At 36.5% G+C, this 21,262-nt stretch overlaps 1 protein-coding gene across 5 annotated transcripts; it reads left to right on the plus strand.

The window, feature by feature from the left end:
• The first annotated feature begins 979 nt into the window (after positions 1 to 979).
• LOC140135881 (uncharacterized) lies at positions 980 to 20,464 on the plus strand. 5 transcript variants are annotated; one of them, XM_072157538.1, is made up of 17 exons: positions 980 to 1,359; positions 5,056 to 6,255; positions 6,876 to 7,131; positions 8,788 to 8,925; positions 9,450 to 9,542; positions 10,299 to 10,343; positions 10,961 to 11,038; positions 12,872 to 12,919; positions 13,526 to 13,567; positions 13,954 to 13,995; positions 14,386 to 14,427; positions 14,818 to 14,859; positions 15,742 to 15,810; positions 17,243 to 17,482; positions 17,900 to 18,016; positions 18,762 to 19,018; positions 20,154 to 20,464. In XM_072157538.1, exons 2-16 carry the CDS (start codon positions 6,233 to 6,235, stop codon positions 18,936 to 18,938), a joined length of 1,452 nt encoding a protein of 483 aa, XP_072013639.1. In that variant the 5' UTR covers positions 980 to 1,359; positions 5,056 to 6,232; the 3' UTR covers positions 18,939 to 19,018; positions 20,154 to 20,464. The 5 variants fall into 5 exon arrangements, with proteins under 5 accessions (XP_072013639.1, XP_072013642.1, XP_072013640.1 ...); XM_072157541.1 differs by lacking the exons at positions 980 to 1,359; positions 14,818 to 14,859 and having other exon boundaries at positions 4,825 to 6,255; XM_072157539.1 differs by lacking the exons at positions 980 to 1,359; positions 14,386 to 14,427 and having other exon boundaries at positions 4,826 to 6,255.
• Positions 20,465 to 21,262: the final 798 nt, after the last annotated feature.

Consider the following 21,262-nt stretch of genomic DNA (forward strand, 5'->3'; position numbering starts at 1 on the left):
CTACTGAAGACAAAGAAATTTCCAGTATGGTGGTCAAAATAAACATTTTAAAGCAAGCACTGAAATAAACATGTTTAAAGCAAGTCTTCACTGCTTGAATTTTTATTTGGATCTTCAGTAGATATTTATAGCACCAGCAGGCCTAATTCTAACATATCAATCCATCTCGTTCAGGAGACAAAAATGACAACGCAGGCCTGCATTTTATTTCCGCTATCTTCAGTAGATAAGAAAGAAAACACATGAATGTAAAATTAAACCAAAACAAAATGTCGCAACACTTGACATTTTAATTTGATTCTCAGTAGATATAGCACCAGTAGGCCTAATTCGATTCGAAAATATCACTCTATCTCGCGTAGGGGGCAAAAATGACATCATAGGCCTGCATTTTATTTCCGCTATAGGCCTATACCTATTCAGTAGATAGAGCAAAAAACACATGAATTTAAAATTATAAACCAAAACAAAATGTCGCAACGTTTGAAATTTTAATTTGATCTTCAGGGGCACACCACCATTCCGCTTCCCATTGAAATACGTGCAAAAAAGCCTCTCGAAATCTCTTCTAATTATTTCCCTGCAATAGATAGAGCAATGAAATTGGGCATGTTATGGGATGATCCTTAAGCTGTAATATATTTTCTTTTGCACATAGGCTAGATCGCCAATGTTGGGTTTTTTGTTGTTGTTGTTGTTGCTGCAAATTGACATGACATTTTTACCCCATCCCGCGATTTCTAAGCGCTTGAAAACTCAATTCTTGCGATTTTACATCGATACATGGTTCGCGCGATTAGTCTAGACTAAATCCTCCAGTCCTTCAACATCTACGCACGGTCATCGGGTTGTGCTGATGGTGAGGACTGAATCGTTCAGCGATCCAATATTGGTGCAGTCCAGATTCATGAATAATTAATCAGCACGAAGTAATATTAATATTAATTAGGAACTACGTCATGGTTTAAAGGGATGATCGTCATGGCGGACCATCACCGTGACGATGGAAATCATCACGGTGATGGTGATAATTCATGCTTTTATTGCGCCAGTATATTCAGTAAAAGTAAAACAGCCCCTTCTCATGCAAGAAAACGTTGCATAAATGCATCCACCAAGGCCGAATATGATGCGCTGCGGTGGCTTTTGCCCGCGGGATCATTTCTACCTGGCAGAGTCAACATATGCCTGCGATGCCTGCAGGTTGTGAAAGGCATCACAAAAAAAAAGCAAGAAATGGTGGCTAGATATAGGCCTACTCGAAGCAATCATGATCATATCGACAGTGTCGACAGTGCAGAGAAAGAAGAAAGAAGAGGAGGCAAAAAGAGGAAACGCGAAGTTGTCAACTTTAATCAGGTAACTTCCCTTTAAACCCGCATGACCCGACGCTCCGCCCATTTACAATAATGAATAATCCCGTGTGGAGCGAATGGTGTTGTATCAATTTCCCACGGCCGTCGGCTGTGTTTTCTTTATAAATACAAATTCATGATCCTGGTATTAAAGTTGGGTGAAATTAGAAAGTGTTACTTAATCTACAATCCAATGTTTCCAGAGATAAAACTGTGTATAAAGCCCGGTAAAGAAGTATAAAACCGGCGATGTCGATGATAGCTCCACCCCTCACTCCACCCACTAATGTTTGTAAACAAAGTAAGAAGCTGACTGCCTCACAACTGTCACATGCTGTAACATGTGATCAGTATGCATGTAAGTTCATGAGTTCGATATTCATGATATTATTTGGTGACGGATTCAAAACAAAAATATTATTTTAAACGTTTCTTTATTATTAGTTATACTATGATGTACATTGTAGGCGTATATTGTCAGGCATAAAACTATTACTAGTCTAGATGAAAACTTATATGTGGTTAATGTTGTTTATATGATTTGCTCCGATTTTTTAAGCTTCCCCTTGCCTTGGTCGTGGACCGGTCATGTTGGTATTGGAGTAGAAGCACTTATGTACTGTAGTAGTAATTTTTTTAGTAAAGTTAATTTTTTATTACTTCCGTGGTCCGGGTACGCGCTGGTGAATTGCGATCGCGTAGAAGTGACAAGTGCACCTACTACGCGCCGCGCCGACGATGGGTCAACCGGCTTGTTGTCAAGTCTGTTGATCAGCCAATCAGCGTAATTGTTTATTTCTTCTACGCTCGTCTACGCTTGGCGCACAGCTCGGACCACGGAAGTAATAACGAATTAACTTTAGTAGTAGTAGTATTAAAGTGTGTCTTGTCTCAAATTGAGGGTAATGCAGAGATTTAAATTGGTATGTTGTTGACTCGGTTGCATAACCAGCATGTGTTCATTTGCATGTATGTAAATTGTAATGATGTACTATACGTGGCTATACGTCCTGCATGATTAGTATATCAAGCACAAAATCCAATACCCCGTTTACATTGGGCAAAAGTCGTAATCGACTTAAGCTGTATTTTAAATTACGACAGCAGATTAATTTGTTTTGTGGGTGTTTACACTACATTGGCTGAATTCAATTTGAAATTCGCATTCACAAATATCGAATTTGTTTGTTACCAGTGGTTATGGCAGGTAAATATGAATTCAACGTTCATGTTCGTTTACATTGGCGAAAAGTCGTAATTAATGACGACTTATTTGAATTCACTTGAAATGAATGATGATACAAGTCATCATTGGAATTACGACTTTTGAATTACGATTAATAACGACTGTACCTGTTTACACTTATGATATGAATTAAGTCGATTACGACTTTAGTGAATTCGATTACGACTTTCGCCCAATGTAAATGGGGTACAAGTCTTGAAACAAGACTGCTAGAGTATACCTCGAGATACGCTATCTGAAATTAATACATGTATACGATCTGACATATTGATTCAAACTGTATTTCAGCTGGAGCACCATGTATCAAAAATCTGCAGCAAGATGACATGAGCTTGATATCCATTCATTTAGGGATTCAATCATGTTTCATACATACTCACGATATAACAACGTTTCTGATTGGATTTGGGCCCTTTTTTGCTGGTCATAAATACCGTTTATGACCAGTACGCAGGGCAAAAACAAGCTAAATCACGCATCGTTGGAACCCAATTAACGCGATTCATGATTTGCTAGTGTTGCGTACACGCAGCATGTCACCGCGCCCGTCTCACGCGGAGCGCAAAAACGAACGTGTTGACTCCCGGATGTTCACCTCATGAGCCGAGCTGCTTCCTGCAAGTAGGCCTACTCATTTTTGAAGGAAAAGCGGTATGGAAATGTTATTTAAACTTGTAAACCCTTATTATTTTCATTTGTACTGAATTGCTAACAATGTTCAGAATGTTGGGTATGTATGAACGGGGTTCATTCATAGGATTGAGGGCATGATTGTTGATTTATGCCCTCGGCTCACGCCTCGGGCATAAACAGCGATCATGCCCTCAATCCTATGAATGAACCCCTAATTCACCATTGTTCATTACAGATAAACAATGATGCATCTACATCGTCTGCGTGGTTTACTTTGCAAGGGCAGCTTTAGCTGAAATTAGCTTTAGCTGCCGCGTTGCAAAATAAACCAGGTAGACGCACCGACTGGAATTGTAAAATCGGTGATGAATAACGGTGAAACATGATTTCAACAACAAAAAGAAGCTAAAGATCATCTAATTCACATGATTCTTTCATTGAATATCCGTTTGTCATCGCCACTCAACCTGACAAGAAGATCAACGATTTCTCTGTTGATATCAGCAATAAAATAAAGAAATGTTTAGCTGCTTCTTCCAACATAATGGAGTGCTTACTTTCCAGGCATGATGAATTTTATGCACTTTATACGCGTAACACATACATTTCATACACTCCTATATCAAAGCAGCCAATCAGAAAAGCTGTTAGAAAAGTACGAAACATGCATTGATTGTGTATATTGTGCACTCCGTGCGTACTACTACGCTAAGAGTATTTCAGCGTTGCGTCGCGTAGGATTGATTCATTTTTCGGGCGGGTTGATGCATTTATATTTGGTTCTGTTTTCCAACATTTTTAGTGATAATTTGTAATATAAAAACAGTAAAAATCATGTGTTTTTTTCTTCTCGTGTATGTTCTTTGTTGATTACTTTTTTGATCGAAATTTAGAATTAATTACAGCTTCTTCACAATCATAATGCAAAAATCTGAAAATTGGACTTTTAAAGCCATATTGTTTTGGTATACAGGAGATCATTGTTCACCTATTTTTGATATCTGATTTCAATAAACAGTGAATAAATTGCTTTTGTTGATTGTCAATCATTATACGCATATCTACACCAATCATTTTTGGTTTTGAATTTTGTTTCAAGAAGATACAAAAGTTGGATATTATATAAAGAAAGTGGCTAAGTAAAATTTGATACAAATTTGACATATAAAAATTTTCAGAAAAACATCAAAGTTGGATTTGACACAATTTTGACACATTAAAATTTTCAAGAAAATGGCTAAGTAAGATTTGACACAAATTTGACATGAAAATTGTCAGAAAACTAGGATTTGACACAATTTTGATGCAATAAAATTGTCAGGACAATGGCTAAGTGACATTTGACACAAATATCAAATATTCTTTGACAATATTTGATACAATCAAATGTATGTCAAAAACAATTTGAAGAAATAATACTTGACATGTTTTTGATATACTTTTAATATATATTTGACACCAAAATTAATGTGTGAGAGGTGTTATATCATGTCATAAAGTAGATTTAACTCTTTAGGGGAACTTAACTACATGTATATAATAATGAGTGTCGAATCATGAGAGAAAAAGTGAGTGAATGTCCTGGCCTATGTAGCTGACGATTGACCAGTGACCACTGCCATTAGTATTTATGAAAAACTTGCAATTGTTTTATTAGATTAAAAATGTTTTATGACAAGCTGATGACTAGACTACTACTGTATTCAATATAATAAACCCAACGTGTTATTTAGGTCAATATATGGGACTAACAAAATGAAAAACAAACTGCTCTTGATCATTTTTTACATACCCATATTCTTCTTTCTCTTAAATATCTAGGTGCATCAGAAGACTTGACAGAGGCATGATGGAGACTATGTGTATCTCGATTGCTAGTTTTGTTACCAGCAGTTGGCTTCAGATACGGTTTAATTTTCCTTGTTAATACATGTCACCACTTTGCTAGGCATACATGCAATTTCCCAGTAGTTGCATGTTTAGCAATAGCAATGTACCTTCTATCCATTAACCCATGCAAGCATGGAACATCATTTACCTAGATGGAAGAGACAAAATCCCTATATCATCATGACAGCTAACACTGAGTGCCAAGTGCACTTCTTTTAACCACATGTGATATATATCCTGCCTGCGGCTAGTTACCTTGCATCTTATTTTCTCGCTTGCTTTTCCCCTAACCTTCCACACTAACCCTCTCCCCCTTCCTATCTGCAACTTCTACAAGAACTTATATCAATATGTGGATCAGTGGTAACTGTGCATGTCTGCTACATCAGGGCAGCGTGACGCTTAGGATCGTATCCTTTCTTGGGGAGGAGCTCTGATTTGTTATCTTTCATAATTGGCAGGATATAGATAAGATGACTTAAGATTCAGGATTCTTATTCCTGTATTCCTAAGTTATCACCTGCATTGTACATATTTTAATAATTAAGGGTTTAATTCATATTTTTGAAAATCAAAAATGAAAATTTCATCATAAATGTTAAATTATTTAATTGAAACCAAACTTCAACAGAAAATCCTGAGAAAAAATATGTACCGGTACATAAAAAGTTGATGGAGATATTTAATCATGAGACTTGCAAAGGAGCAAAGTTAAAACTGCTTTAATATCCACAAGAAACATATCAAGTACAATGTATCAGTTTCCACAACCACTAAAAAAATGGGCCACTAGAATGATTATGACGTAAGTATTACATCTGTTGGCAACAGTCAGTAAAGTGGGCTTAGGCTTGAAGTATTATGACTATGTGTGCATACTATATACTTCACAAACTACTTTTTTGAGCTGATTACAGTCAGTTTTTAAAGTGCTAATTGCAAACTTTCAATACTTGTTTTGTCCTTTGTCATGTAGAACAATTGCAGGAAGGTTCCTGCTGCCGCAGCCACCGCAGTGCGGTACCTGTGCAACAGGCGTTACAAACAAGCCCGCATTGCGGTGGAAAAAATACCAGGAGCAACTAGTGGCCTACCAAAAACAGTCAGAATGAAGATAAACCAAGAATCCAGGTAATGAACAAAGAATTTGAAACACCAAGTAAGCTTTTCTATCATTTGTTTACAGTTTTGTAGGAACTTTTGAATTGATTTATTGCCTAATGTGGCAATGTTCTTCTTGAAAAAGAGGAAGAAAGAGGTAATGATGGATATAAAGCATTACTGTGATATTATCAAGCATTGGTTTGATTGAGATGTGCTATGGAATAAATTGAGTTAAGTTTGAAGTTATAATATGTCCTATACATTTAGTTTTGAGTTCTAATTTTCAGCGGTATGTCTACTGCATATCCCAAATATTGAACAATTTTACTAGTGATAGATTTTATAGAACGAACTCTGTTATACTCATATTATACATGTAGTTTCTGTGTAAATAACCAAAAAAATTGTAAGTCTACGATATCCTGTGAGGAATGCAGGTGCATAGGACTGCATGTACAGAAGTATTTCAGCTGTATTATACTAACACGTTAGACTGGGGGTGGGGGAGGGATACGACACGGAAGCAAGTTTAAATGTGAGGTATAACCATGTTGAATAAGAATTGATGCCTCGGGACTGATGCTTAATGACAAAAGAACATTAAAATTACCATGTTTACATTTTCTTATGTTTTCTCATCCATGCAGGTATTTTTGCCAAACTACCAAGTACAAAGGGTTGGGCATGTTCCCATTTAAGATTGCAGATGTTACCAAAGAACTCGAAGAGAAATGCCCAACCCTTTGTAGTTCACTTCAAGCAATTGCAAAACCTGGATCCACAAGTGTTCAGCCGAGGGTATGGGCAGCAGCAATGCTGCTGCTCAACACCCGCAACAAGAATGTTAATGCCTTTCAGAAGTTGATTTCAATCCTTCTGTGGAAGGGACAGCTGAAGAGTCAAGTATGCATATTCAGTACAAATATCTTCCAAGAAAAATTAGAATCAACCTATGAAATGAATTAGTAATGTACAGTGGCATGCTTGGATTTTTGTTTTCAGGAAAAAGAAACAAATCTTGAGCATAAATTTTCTTGGGAAATCTGCCCACTTGAATTTTACACTATTTTATACCCAAATCAAAGTGTTCTGCACATGTTTTCATGTTAAAACATTACTAATAACATGGAATGTTCTTTTTTCCTTCTTTGAGTTGTGGTGATTGGGACAGTCGTAATGTGATGATGTCAGAACTGTTTATGCCCATACTGATTGAATTTACTCCATGTTTATATTGTTCGATATAGATTGGATTATTTCATGGATTATTTAGCGACCCAGGTTTAGTGATTCAATCATGTTTCGCCATTGATCATCACCGTTTAACAATGATGCGTTAGCTGCCCACGTGAAGTAAACAGATGAACAAAATGATAGTGTATGCAAAATAAATTGTGATGGATTGGACCAAAGATATCACTGTTATTTTATTGGTTACTAGCGGGAGACCCGCGCTTCGCGCGGGTCCCCGCTAGTTGAGTAGACGGGAGCGGTTAGTACACGGGAGTGGTTAGTAAACATGGTAAACGGTGATGATGATAATCATGGTGTCTTGGTGTATATTATTCATCCAGTATAGTAATGACCATGTTAGCTCGATCATATGTTAGCTCCTGTCATATTAAAGAAGCTAAATAACTTTAAGTGAATATCGCAGAATTTAATAAATGTGGACTTTCAAGTTCCACTAAAGTGGGCTCACCCACCCCCTATCATTTAATCTTTTCGGGCTATACTGAACAGTTGAACGACTCTGTTATCTATATTTTAACATTCCATCTGAAAGTGGACTTGTTTTGCAAATCTGTCACCAATACCCCCCTTTTTCATCAGCTTACACCCAATGATCCCCCAGAAATGGCTTCAAGGCCTTTGCTTTGACACCGTTTCCAATTCTGAGGGGACACAGCCGGCTGAACGGCGCAGCGACACAATGGTGCCGTGGCAAAGGTGGCGGCAAAAAACTTCCAGTGTGCCCCCCCTTCCAAATTCCTAGCAGTTAAGCTGGTTTTATACTACCCTGCCGCTTGCCGCTGAGCGCCGTGGCGCACGCGCATTATAGACAAACGGACACAATCAAGGCTTGTCATTGGTTGAAGCGCCTGCCGCTTCGCAGCGGCAAGCGGCAGGAAAGTATGCTGGGGCATTAGTCGCGTACACACCCAGACAAACATCGTGAGGCCTACTCGCGGTAAGCCAACATTAAATGCGTCCATACCATGCGCCGCAATGCGCGTGAAACCATGGTGCTGTGTACGCGCAGGTGCGTGACGCGCCACTTCCCGCGCGTGTTGGATTTGACGCGTTTGCTGTCATGAACTGAACCATAAGGTTATTGACCTCAACGGCCTAGCAACCGAACATTTTTTTTGTTATTTCCATAGTTACTGAATAGTTTTGCAAAAATGAACGTCAGATGGTTTAATGGCAATATGTACCCGATCAATGTACGAATAAATCAGAGCTGAAAGTGAAAGCATCTCGGAGACTGCTTCTGGACAAGATTTAGCGACTTCCTTTTATTTATATAGATATGCACCATTTGTTATTTTGTCATAGATGTTCCGGAGGCTCCGCCTGTTTGGTCTTTCTATAGCCAGAGGAACAGTTCTTAATGTTATAGACAAATTGGCTGCAAAGTATGACACCAAGGCAAATGGTTGGAGGAGGGCAATAACAGAGCAAGAAGACATCAAGGTATCTATACATGCAATAGCAATGTTACTCAGGTAAAATGTTTCAATTTTAAAGAAAATTTTGAATTGAAATTTGAAAATTGTACCTAAACATAGCAAAATGAAATTTGGCACCCTCTGCAAGGTATAGAATCAGCAATGTTCTTGATTCATCAACATTTTAGAGTGTGCATTATTAATGAGTTCATTTTCTTGTACATTTATTAACCTATATTCAATTCCAATATACACCAAGTGTGTGAAAATATTGGATCCAACACGTAATAATGATAAATTTGGATTGATTGAGCCCAAAGAATTCACTTCTTTGTGTGTGGGGGGTGGGTGGTTGTGTATGTAAATCAAAATTGCATTTGCTGACAACAGCTTTGCTTTTTGTGATATTTATTGATTATTTGCCACTGAAGTTGAACATATATTGTTGAACAATAACTCTAGGCTCAACCCCCGGGGCACAACCTCAATTTAATGTACCAGTAATAATTAGTAATATGTATTGATATTATAATTATATGTTTCCCCCAGTCTCCATTTTCTGTAGGGGCCAACTATGAACTTCCTGAAGTAGTGAATGATACAGAAGAAGAAGTAGATGAAGAAGAAGGTCTTGATGTCCAGGTAGATAATGTTTTCTGGTTGCAATGGCATGAGTAAATTGTCTATATATTGACAAATATGTTAAGGTGGCTGTGTACTCTCAGACATGCATGTAGTAGAAGTGCCATAACTTTGTAATTAGTCATGCAAGATGTATAAAAGTATACATCTTTTTAATGGCATGACATCAAGGAATCTGAATATAAATGCAGATTTGGTGTAAAAAGAACAATTCTGAAGAAAATCACCAAAAAGTGAATTTTTGAAATTATTTTTTTAGTACATCATAACAAAAAATACTCTTTCCAAAAATTATCTTTCTTAATCTTGAGAATCCATTGAAAAAAATGTTGTTTTATTTTTTTTATGTTGTCCTTATTGTTTGAGATTTTGACCATGCATATAAGGCATCAAAATGAACTTTTTAAAATCCACAAACGCTTATCTGCACAAAATGATGCCTAAAATCTGAAATGGACCTGAATATAAAAAAACGAGATAACGGTTTCTTGATTCGATCTTGCTTTTTACAATGAGCATAATTGCTTACCCATAGTAACGGTAGTTGCGATTCACTTCATTTTTTCACAAAACATGATTATTGAGTGTGACATTTATAGAATGGAAAAGTTCAACTTTGTTCACACATAAATATCTATTCTTTGCTTTACTTTTTTGACTCACCCTGTACTTGCATTAACATGATCATCACATTTTGCTGGTGTCCAAGGTCTATAAATTTTATTATTACCGTTTATGAATATTGTTCAATTCCAGGCTGATTTTGAAGATGAAGAAGAAGATGGCATCATGCATATGCAGGTACTGTATTGTATTTTATGGATTTATTTAAGTTTATAAACAGGTTTAAAAAATGAGATCAGGAATGTGTGGAATGCGGGTTAAGTGTGCAAGTTGTGAACTTGACATTCAAAGGAGTACTAGTAGAGGGTACATATATTATGTCCCGAAAAGGACATTTATATTTGAAGAGCTTGGTTCCAAACCATGTTAAGTCCACAAACACATGTTTTTGATTTACAGGTGCAATATTGCAATGGGCTTGTGATGCTATCAGTTGGATGCACCATTGCAAAGCAAACAGTGGATGGATGCCCAGTAACAATGCTGTATGAGACCTTTGGTTCCCAAATGAGAACAATAGTCTGCATATTGTCATCAAGCAGCATTGTTGTGGTAAATAATGGCTTGTTGATGGTACAACTCATTGATGCTAAAGTCAAACTTTTCAAAGTAATTGTGATTGTATCACACAAGTAAATGAGAAACATGTGGTTGTGGACAACAAGCTCTTCATTTGTTAACATTGTCATAGATTATTTTCAAAAATCTACATGTAACCTTTTTTGGGACAACTGGTATTTTGATGTACTGTGAAATATTTTATTTGTATTTCTTTATTTTTCCCGATTTCACAGGATGAAGACATACGAGCGTCAGAGCACGACTATGGAGTATCCCGTAGTGCGACCTCACATGAAGACCATTGTTATTATGTATGTATAAGAATAATCAAAAATTTGTTTTGTTAATGTTTCAGTATTTTGTGACATAATTGCTATGCTATCAAAATTATACACTTTGTGCATTATCAACATGTCTACAAAATATTTTACCTCTGATTTATAGAACCAGCTCTTAATGATTGAACTCAATGTTCTCTTGAATTGTAACTATAATTAATGTGTATAGCAGTTAAGCAGCATGAGTTCCATTGATTTCCTTAGGGCTTCATCAGATCAAACTGGCAACGAAATAATAGAAATATTTATATTTAGAAACATGCATATGAGTGTTCAATTATTATCATACCATCAAGTTGTTTCATATGTTTTCATTTAATAAGCGCCCCATTTTACTGACATGATATACCAGCATTTCATATACCAAACATGCTGAGCGAGTATATGTGCATTTCGTCACACCATATCATGTTAGTAAGGACATATGTATGCATGCTAGACTCTTTGTGACAACTCGCTCAGCCACAACTGTTTCATAACAATCATGATGGTTCATAACAATCATTTCTTTTGCCACTGCAAATAATTCAGAGAGCAAACATGGTAGCTTTTCTGGATGAAATATGCAGCAAAAGGTTTCTTTCAGATGTCACAGTAGAATTGATTTGGTGCAGATGATGGCCATGCTGGTTGAGCTCAGCTTTATTGGAGAATTAGGCTTACATCCAGGATTGTCGGTCGTGTAGATGGGATTTGAGTATATGTTTCAGCCAAGAATTATGCTTCTGAATGTATTTTCATGTTATTTGAGATTTTTTGTACAGTGCGATAAAATCATTATTAGGTTAGTGGGTGATACAGATTACATCTAGTCTCAGAGTCCATCACCCAAACCTCACCTAATAACTATAGTATTTATGTTTTTTATTATTGAAATTATTCATTGAACTAAATATTTAATATCTTTAATAGCTTTTTCCCAAGTTTAAATATTATTGCTAAATTAATACATTGTGTATTATTTCTTGATTGTCATTTGTTTCTTTGATATGCAAAACATCATATCGGCGCTTGAGTGCAAGAAGTTTGTAAGTTAAATATTTTTGTTGTTATCAAGTTTTTGAAATAGAGAATGAAAGTACTGTTTTGAGACCCAGCTGGACCCAGTTATATCTCTATCACCTGATAAAATTTTTTAAGTGGCATGCACCTGTTGTATGTGCAATGGACCAATGAAATTAAAGGAAAAACAGCACCTGGTTAAAAATGATTATGAAAAATATTAAAGGTGGGTACGTACAAGTTATATGAGTTATAAAAAAATAATACCTTTTATCAGTTGTGCTATATTTCTGTTTGCAAATATACTGTTTGAAGGCAATGTTTTTTAATGATCCTAGTAGAAGCATGCTCCCATGGTGTATCATGCATAATAGGTATGTGTGAATGTTCTATAAATTAATCTGCATGTGATTTGGCAATTAATAATCCATATAGAATGTATTGACATGTATGCACAGATACCTGTATGCGGTTCATGCATCTGCCATCTCAAAGACATCAAATGTTTGCCATGCGTAAAATGTTAATATATACAATGTAATACTCACAGCTTCAAAAATCCGGGCATATGCACAACCCACAATTTTCTGTGGATACATTATTTTAAACTTTAAATCAATCATACCTTCATCTTTTCTTTCACTAGCTAGGTCACCATTATGGTCATTTGAATGTAAATATAATGAGATATTATGTAAATGTAGTTGTATTGAACAAAGCAATGTCAAAATATTTTAGCCAGGGAGTGTAACATGTCCCAAATGAAATTTTAAAACATTTTTATTTATCATTGTTTTATTACAGAATGGTAATGAGGGCGTAACTACTTCAGCATCACTTATACAGGATCCGGTAATCATTTTTTGTGTGATCATGTGTTTTATATCCTTATGATTTCCTCATACAATTGGGATTTGCAGTTGTCAGTGTAAATCATTTTATGGATAAATTCTCTTGAATTAGAGAAAAACTGTTGAAAATTATATAGCCAGATCTCAACATTGGAAAATATTTATTCATGTTTTCAAGCTCGTGAGCACCCTTAGGTTTTTGGTAATGTTGTCATTTAGATTGGTATGGAATGTTTACAATTATATTGGTATACTAGTGCAATGTGCATTGATATCTATGGGTGGCATACTGAAATTATTTTGCTTGATGATATTGTGATTTAAAAAAAAAATAAGTCACTTATTTTCTTTTGCAAAGAGGAACATCACTTGCGGTTGCAAATGTCTTGTTAATGAGCATAAAAATCTGACTCATGTGATGCTACTTGTCATGGACATCTTCTGAGGTGTCAATTTTTTGGTAATTTTCAAAGCTTGTCAATGATGTGATTCAATTATTGAATTAGCCAATTGGGACCTCACTTTCTTGTTTAGGCTTGCATGTGCTGAAGTGGCAAAAAAGTGTTGTTCTTTGAAATTTATGACAAATTTATTTATAAATTTACAGGATACCGACATGACAACCGAGACTGAAGGCCTGGAGCATCTGGTAATCATTTTTTTGTTCTTATAATTGTTTACATAATTATGACACATCATTCTTGATAGAGAACTTTGACTATTTCTTTAATAACATTTTGAATACAAAGAACAAACATTAGAAAATATGTAAGAACTTAATGCAATATTAAGTGTTGAGGATGCACTGAAACATGCCATCTGTGCTCAAACATAGAAAGTGCAGGTAAACTCATTCTACAAAATATGAGTTTTTATGAAAATTATCATGTCTTGTGAATGGTGAATGTAGTAGGGTCTCAAACAGAATGTGCCAAATGTACCATTATTCTGTGTTCAAATAACACTAGGGGTGGTATAACCATACCCAGCCCTATATCAGCCTGGTTACACATTTATAACATCATTTCATTACAGGATGCCAACATGACAACCGAGACTGAAGACCTGGACCAACAGGTAATTTAATCATTTTGTGTTCTTATAATTGTTTACATAATTATGACACATCATTCTTGATAGAGAACTTTGACTATTTCTTTAATAGCATTTTGAATACAAAGAACAAACATTAGAAAATATGTAAGAACTTAATGCAATATTAAGTGTTGAGGATGCACTGAAACATGCCATCTGTGCTCAAAAATAGAAAGTGCAGGTAAACTCATTCTACAAAATATGAGTTTTTATGAAAATTATCATGTCTTGTGAATGGTGAATGTAGTAGGGTCTCAAACAGAATGTGCCAAATGTACCATTATTCTGTGTTCAAATAACACTAGGGGTGGTATAACCATACCCAGCCCTATATCAGCCTGGTTACACATTTATAACATCATTTCATTACAGGATGCCAACATGACAACCGAGACTGAAGACCTGGACCAACAGGTAATTTAATCATTTTGTGTTCTTATAATTGTTTACATAATTATGACACATCATTCTTGATAGAGAACTTTGACTATTTCTTTAATAGCATTTTGAATACAAAGAACAAACATTAGAAAATATGTAAGAACTTAATGCAATATTAAGTGTTGAGGATGCACTGAAACATGCCATCTGTGCTCAAAAATAGAAAGTGCAGGTAAACTCATTCTACAAAATATGAGTTTTTATGAAAATTATCATGTCTTGTGAATGGTGAATGTAGTAGGGTCTCAAACAGAATGTGCCAAATGTACCATTATTCTGTGTTCAAATAACACTAGGGGTGGTATAACCATACCCAGCCCTATATCAGCCTGGTTACACATTTATAACATCATTTCATTACAGGATGCCAACATGACAACCGAGACTGAAGACCTGGACCAACAGGTAATTTAATCAGTTTTGTGTTCTTATACTTATTCGCATATGACACATCATTTTTGATGCACTGAAACATGTCATACAACACATATGTTATGTACATTTAGGTAATCTGAGACTTGTTTATTTAATCATTATTTTGTACCTGTATTTGTGAGCTGCTTGTCTATACTAAACCAGGCTAGCGGTACTCTGTACAAATTACCTATACCGATTCCGAGGACAAGACCTGTGGCACAGTCGCAACACCTGCTTTGTATATGTTGACCCAGGTCACGGTCTGTCTATGTGACATACATACAGTGTCAGAGGACAGTTGCAGTCTATCTGCTGCCATCCTCATAATAGATCTGACAGTCACCTTTTAAACTGTGTTCCATCACCTGTTTGATAAAAGGATGCTGCAAGTTTACAATGCATTAAGAATGTTCTTGCAATCTTATTGGTTACCTGCGTGATATGACACAATATCACACACTTTAGAGCGTGCGTGTCGATGCTATACTCAAAGGCCCATGTTTTATGAGACGATAGATGCACTCCAGCGGCTAAAACCGATATCTTTATTCTCTAAATACAATACAAGATTGATTTTTGAAGCAGCGCTTTGGCACCCAATTGGGCAGATGGCCTCCAGAAATGGTGGAATGAATTCTGGCCATCACTTGGCTTGTCGGATTAGTGTATATGGGTGCATGAAAACACAATGTTCTACATGCACAAAGGCCAAGATATTTATTTTTCAAGCTTCTCTATCTGATGTGCCCTGTTCATATTGTGTTGCTTATCAATGGACACTATGTGAAGGCACCCAAGGCTAATTATTTAGCTACTGGTAATAGCATTTTTGTATGAAGTGGCTTATTTTCTTTTTACCATTTTTTACAGGAACAGTTACCCACCATGCAGTCACCAGTGCAGTCACAGCCCCAACAGCATATTCTGGACAAAGATCAGGTAATTACAGTGAATGTGATTCTGGAGTACTATATGTGACACAATCTGCTTCGTGGGGGCCAAAGGAGGCATATTTGAAAATTGAGTTACCATATTCATTCCATTAAATGCCCAGGGCACTTAAAGCCATATTATAACATTTTCAAACAAAATAGATTAGCATTTATTTGTCTTAAATTGTTAGTTTTTACTGTCAGATATATCCCCTTTTATTTTTGAGCCGAATAACTACACCAAAGCAAAGAAAAGTGGAATTTACTACCAGCGCACATGTCGCCAATACGTAGCACTCGTTCGGTCATGTTGTGGTACGATCCTTTGTTGTGTATATCACCGCGCACGCCGTGTACGTTCTGTGTGTTATGAACATCGTACATGCGTTCGACTAATAATTCCATCGTAATAATAAAGCGACAAAACTACAGCACCGAGAGTCTTAATTTTTGCAGGGTATATTGGTTTAATAAAGTACGATTTAATTGTGTAAAAAAAGGAATTTTAAAAATTCAGTGAGGGCGTCTTCCTCAGCAAATGTTATAATATGGCTTTAACATAGTCATTTTGGGTGGGCACTTATTTCTTATATTGTTACCTAATTACAAATGTAAAAAATTGCCCAGAATATGGACTTTGTGTGTAGATGGCTCTGTGTATGATACACGAGTAGTTGCATGCATGGATTTGGCATCCAGGTCCTGCGTATCCTGCATATAATGATAGAGGATTATGTGTAGTAAAGTTGCTGGATGGGCGATTATAGGGGCATGGGTGGTTAATCGAACGAATACGGCACTATAATTATCAAAGCAATATTTTCCATTAAAAAAAAGAGGAATTCAGCAATTTTAAAACATGCCATGGTTCAGACCAACCTTAAGGGCAAAAATTTCCTCAATTTTGATATGAGATTGTTAAATATAAATTGATGTATTCTTTCACACATAGATGCACGTGCTGTTAAAATTCAAGTATATTTTGTCTTCAAGACTGTTACAGGAAAGTGGTAGGGTATCATTCAGGGCACTTGACAAAATTGACCAAATCTCATTGACGTTGATAAGCAAGAAGTGATTGATATCATTAAATTTCATTAACAAGAACATCTTTGTGTATATTATAGTACCCTTGATTCTCAAAACCTGCCATCACTAATCATGAATTATCAAATTGTATATCATCGCATTTGCTTGCAAAATTTGTTTGTATAGGCTTTTTTAAGACAGGAATTCATAACATATAATAATTGGAATTGTTCGCAAAAACCTGTTAAAAAACACTGATGCGAACTCTCAAAATTGGAACATGGATGTGACATTTTCCTAAAAAACTGTTAAAAATATGAAATTGGTAATAATTGTAGTACATTTGTGCTACTATAATCATAATAGGGGCATATTTGAGTTGACCTAGATCCTTTGTGTTTTTATTTTAGCTTCATCCGGGTTACCAGGTTGTGTTTGATAACGTCAATATACACCAGAAGAGGCGGCACAAAACATCTCAAAATCAAAATGATCAGCACAACCTGGTGCAGCTATACGCGGTCTTGGACCGCGTAAACTTGGAACACCTCCCGAATGAAGCACCAATCTTACCAGATGTTAGAATGTTGGGGCGTGACACCTGGTGGCTACCTGCAAGGGATCAACAATGCATGAAATCTGAAATACAGGTAAACAAAAGTACTTCTTTTATCATATAAATCATTTATTGCCACTGTCATTATCAAGACGTGATAACAAATTAAATTACAAATGCTATGTAAATAAGGAATTTTACATCCATTACATAGCATTGGATGTAAATAAGGAATTTTACCAGCAGGGCTGTTGCTGCTGCATAATTAACATCATAATTCAGTGAAATGGAACCCTTTGATACCAGAATACATTTCATAAAAGACAAAAAATTGATCTGTGTCCTTGCTGAAGAATTGAGGTAAGAAATGGGTCTGGAAATGAACCCTATCTGTTGCCTGTGCAAAAAATAAGCCTGTTAGCTGCTGTGTGCAAATAATTATTCATTGTTTGTATGAAATTGGTAATTTTGTCTAATTCACCTATTTATATCATTGTTTCATTTATGACAGACCATCATTGAACGGGTGTTGGTGGATTACATACCATGTTTAAAACCTTTTAAAGATGTGACCAAACCACACATCCTGCACCAGTACTCATCAGACAATCTCAAGAAATCTGAAGTGGTAAGCATATTAGCACCTTATAGATTTTTCTTTTTTCCTTCCAAAATGAGAACGTAATCATGAAAGTTCCGGATGCGAAAAACATTGCAAAGAAACAACATAAACTTTGCCTCTATCACTCAAAATATCTCGCATGTTTTGGATTAGGACGGCGAGTGCGGCCTCAGAGTTAATCTCCTACGCATGTGGAAGGAGCGTAAGCAAAATGGCTTCGTATGAGACTACCGGTACGATTTGCGATTGTTGGTGACATAATTATTATCATAATCTGAAAAATTGTGATAATATGTCGGATCAACAGAAAATCATCCCGCTTTACTACTAATAGGGCGAATTTGACAGTTTGCTCATAGATTTAAGTTGGAACATGTGTAGGTATTACAAATATGCCAACAAATCGGTTTTGAAAAAAATAAAGGTATATTCTGAAAAAAGATCGTGCATTATTATTAATGTTTTCAATTTGTAATTGAGAACCAAATTATGTGAATGAATGATGAAAAGTGAGGTAGCAAAATAATGTTACAAACTAGAAATTTACCAAACAAATTTTTTGAGTATCCCCTTTGTCAGGAAATACACAGGATGGCAGTACAAATAATATACTATTTTATATACTGTCATCTGACAAATGGTGGCATCAGAAAAGGAATAGCTTTTACTGAGTTTAATTGATTAACATCAGCAAGGTATAAGATATGATCTAAGAAAATAAAATTATTTATACTTCCAATTTAAATTCTAGAACAAATTAGGCCTCCTACGTTTGGATGAAATGCGGACTGGAGATATGATCAACATCATGGATGACACACAGGAGAAGCGTTGTCCCAGAACAGCAGATGGAAAGGTTATCCCAATTCCATTGGGGGTGATGGCCTGTCAGCTTATAATTCCTGGAATGCACAGCATGGAAGATTAGATGCTTTCAACTGCACAGATGAGCTGGCAGGTATCATCCCCAAGCCAGAAGATTGGCACGAGGGTGTCATTTGCTTACAAGTAAGTCTCATTTATTTTAAGTATTGTTCAACAAGTCTCAGAATTAATATAAATGAAAACTTTACATCGATCAATCAAGTTTATAAAGATTTGAAGTGCCATCTTGGTGTTCAATTCTATTACCCTAAACCAATTTATGAAAAACAAGCACTGACTGTGATTTGTTGAAATTTTTACAGTCATATTAAGCATATGTCAAAAATATTTTTATCATTTTGCTACCCTACACAAGCCTTGAATGAAGAAAAAATATGGTAAAACAAACCTTCAGATGCACTGTAAAGCCAATGCATTGGCCTGTATGAATTAGGGGTTCATTCATAGGATTGAGGGCATAAACAGCGATCATGCCCGAAATCCTCCGCGTGAGATGGGCGCGCTGACATGCGCGTGTACGCAACACTAGCAAATCGTGGATCGTGTTAATTGGGTTCCAACGCTGCGTGGCGCAGCTTGTTTATACCCTGCGTACTGGTCATAAGCGGTATTTATGACCAGCAAAAAGAGCGCAAATCCAATCAGAAACGTTGTTATATCGTGAGTATGTATGAACAAGGGTTTAGGAGTAAACATGTCATGGTTAAAATATCAATGCATTCATTTTACTGTAAATTTCAGAGGGAATAAACATCTTGGGCCTTCATCGTTTAGGGCATTTTTATACCTTCAGATGCATTGGAAAATGAATGTAGGGATAATTACAGGGTTGAGGAGTAGCAATGTCAAGATAAAAATATTGAAGCATCCCTAAACTCATGCATCAGTGTGATCAAAATAAACTTGGGCAGAGCTAACCATGGCATGGTCAATTATAGAATGTGTGTATGTTAAAAGCATCGGATTACAGAGACAATGGTTCTAATTAATCATAGAGACTGGTGGGCACCCGAGGCCAAAATTGTTATATTGTTTGATGCATTGAAAAGATGAATTTTCAAGGCCCTGAAGAAAATTGTAAACTTGATTACAAATGCTGTGAAAATGTTGAGGTATTGATTCACATGTTGTAAAACAAGGCATATGCCTGGATCTATGCATGGGCAAATGACACAATCAGTGTACAATTTTGTAAGGATAATAATCAATAACATTTTCATTTTACTACATGTACCTATTATTTCTCCATAAATCACAGGACATTTTCACTTATGGATACAAGGCCAAATCAACATGTGAGAAGGGTACACTCTACAACCCTGCGCGAGGTATTCGACAGGCGTGGAGTGAGGGCTTCGCTAAGAATGCAGTGAATGACAACAGGGAATTTCTCAAATTTGTCACCCACGGTTATATAGTTCTTGCAGCAATGCAAGAACTAGGGATTGACAAGCTTGAGGAATCTCCTGTTGGCATTCCATCCCAGAAAGATCCCGTGGAGGTGAGACAGGCTTATCTACAGGCAATATCTGCTGCTATTGTAGATAAGTTTGTATTCCCACACGGGTTCTTCCATCTGGTAGTTGTTCAACAGATCATCAGGAAGATTACAAGTACAACTACATCTGTGCTCTCCTGCGTGAAGGACTCCTGGACATCGCTAGACTGGATGCCGTAAAGGAAGGTGATGGTGAGCGAATCATTCGCCATTGGCGGTATGATTTCATTCATTTTAATGCATATAATCATCCGAATTACAGGTTGTTGTCCTTCCGTATGATTGCCCAGATTTATGCCCTTCTCACCCCTAGGATGGCTGCAAGAGTGATGCACAACAGGACAGTGAATGTGCATGGTGGTGCTGGACACAACATCTCACTTGACCTCTTCCTGGAGTTCTTGAACAAGGATGTCAAGGACGACTTGAAGAGGAGTGGATCCATTTTGTCAGACAAGCTGCTGGAGAGAGTTGGACGTTCCAAACAAGTATTGGATGAACTGCTCCACATCTTCGATCATGAGGTGGAGCTGTTTACTGGTATAGGTAGGCATAGCAGTCCAGATTGGTCAGGTGAGGTGTCTGAGATGGTGATGGACTTGAAGGATGAAGACTTCTTCCAGATCCATCCCGGACGGATGTTCCCATCATTTCCCAAGTTCCCAATGAGTAAGATTCACACCATGGATCTTGCAAAATTGGAAACTTGGGTGGCTGCGCAATCGACTTTGCTTCATGGTGAACAGACTAGCAAGCCGAAGCATCAGAAATGAAAAAAATGTAAGGAAATATATGCTCACCATCACCGCCTTTACGGCATCCAGTCTAGTCAAATTTCTGATATGTCGATTGTACTTAACATCAACTTG

Source organism: Amphiura filiformis, chromosome 16 (genome assembly GCF_039555335.1).
Source record: "Amphiura filiformis chromosome 16, Afil_fr2py, whole genome shotgun sequence".
Classification (NCBI taxonomy): Eukaryota; Metazoa; Echinodermata; class Ophiuroidea; order Amphilepidida; family Amphiuridae; genus Amphiura; species Amphiura filiformis.

Excerpts from the sequence above, each read along its gene's own strand:
- LOC140135881 (XM_072157538.1), top strand. The coding sequence starts at position 6,233 with ATGAAGATAAACCAAGAATCCAG. Across the intron at positions 9,543-10,298 it reads AAGAAGGTCTTGATGTCCAG|GCTGATTTTGAAGATGAAGA; the intron begins GTAGATAATGTT and ends GTTCAATTCCAG. Across the intron at positions 13,568-13,953 it reads CTGAAGGCCTGGAGCATCTG|GATGCCAACATGACAACCGA; the intron begins GTAATCATTTTT and ends ATTTCATTACAG.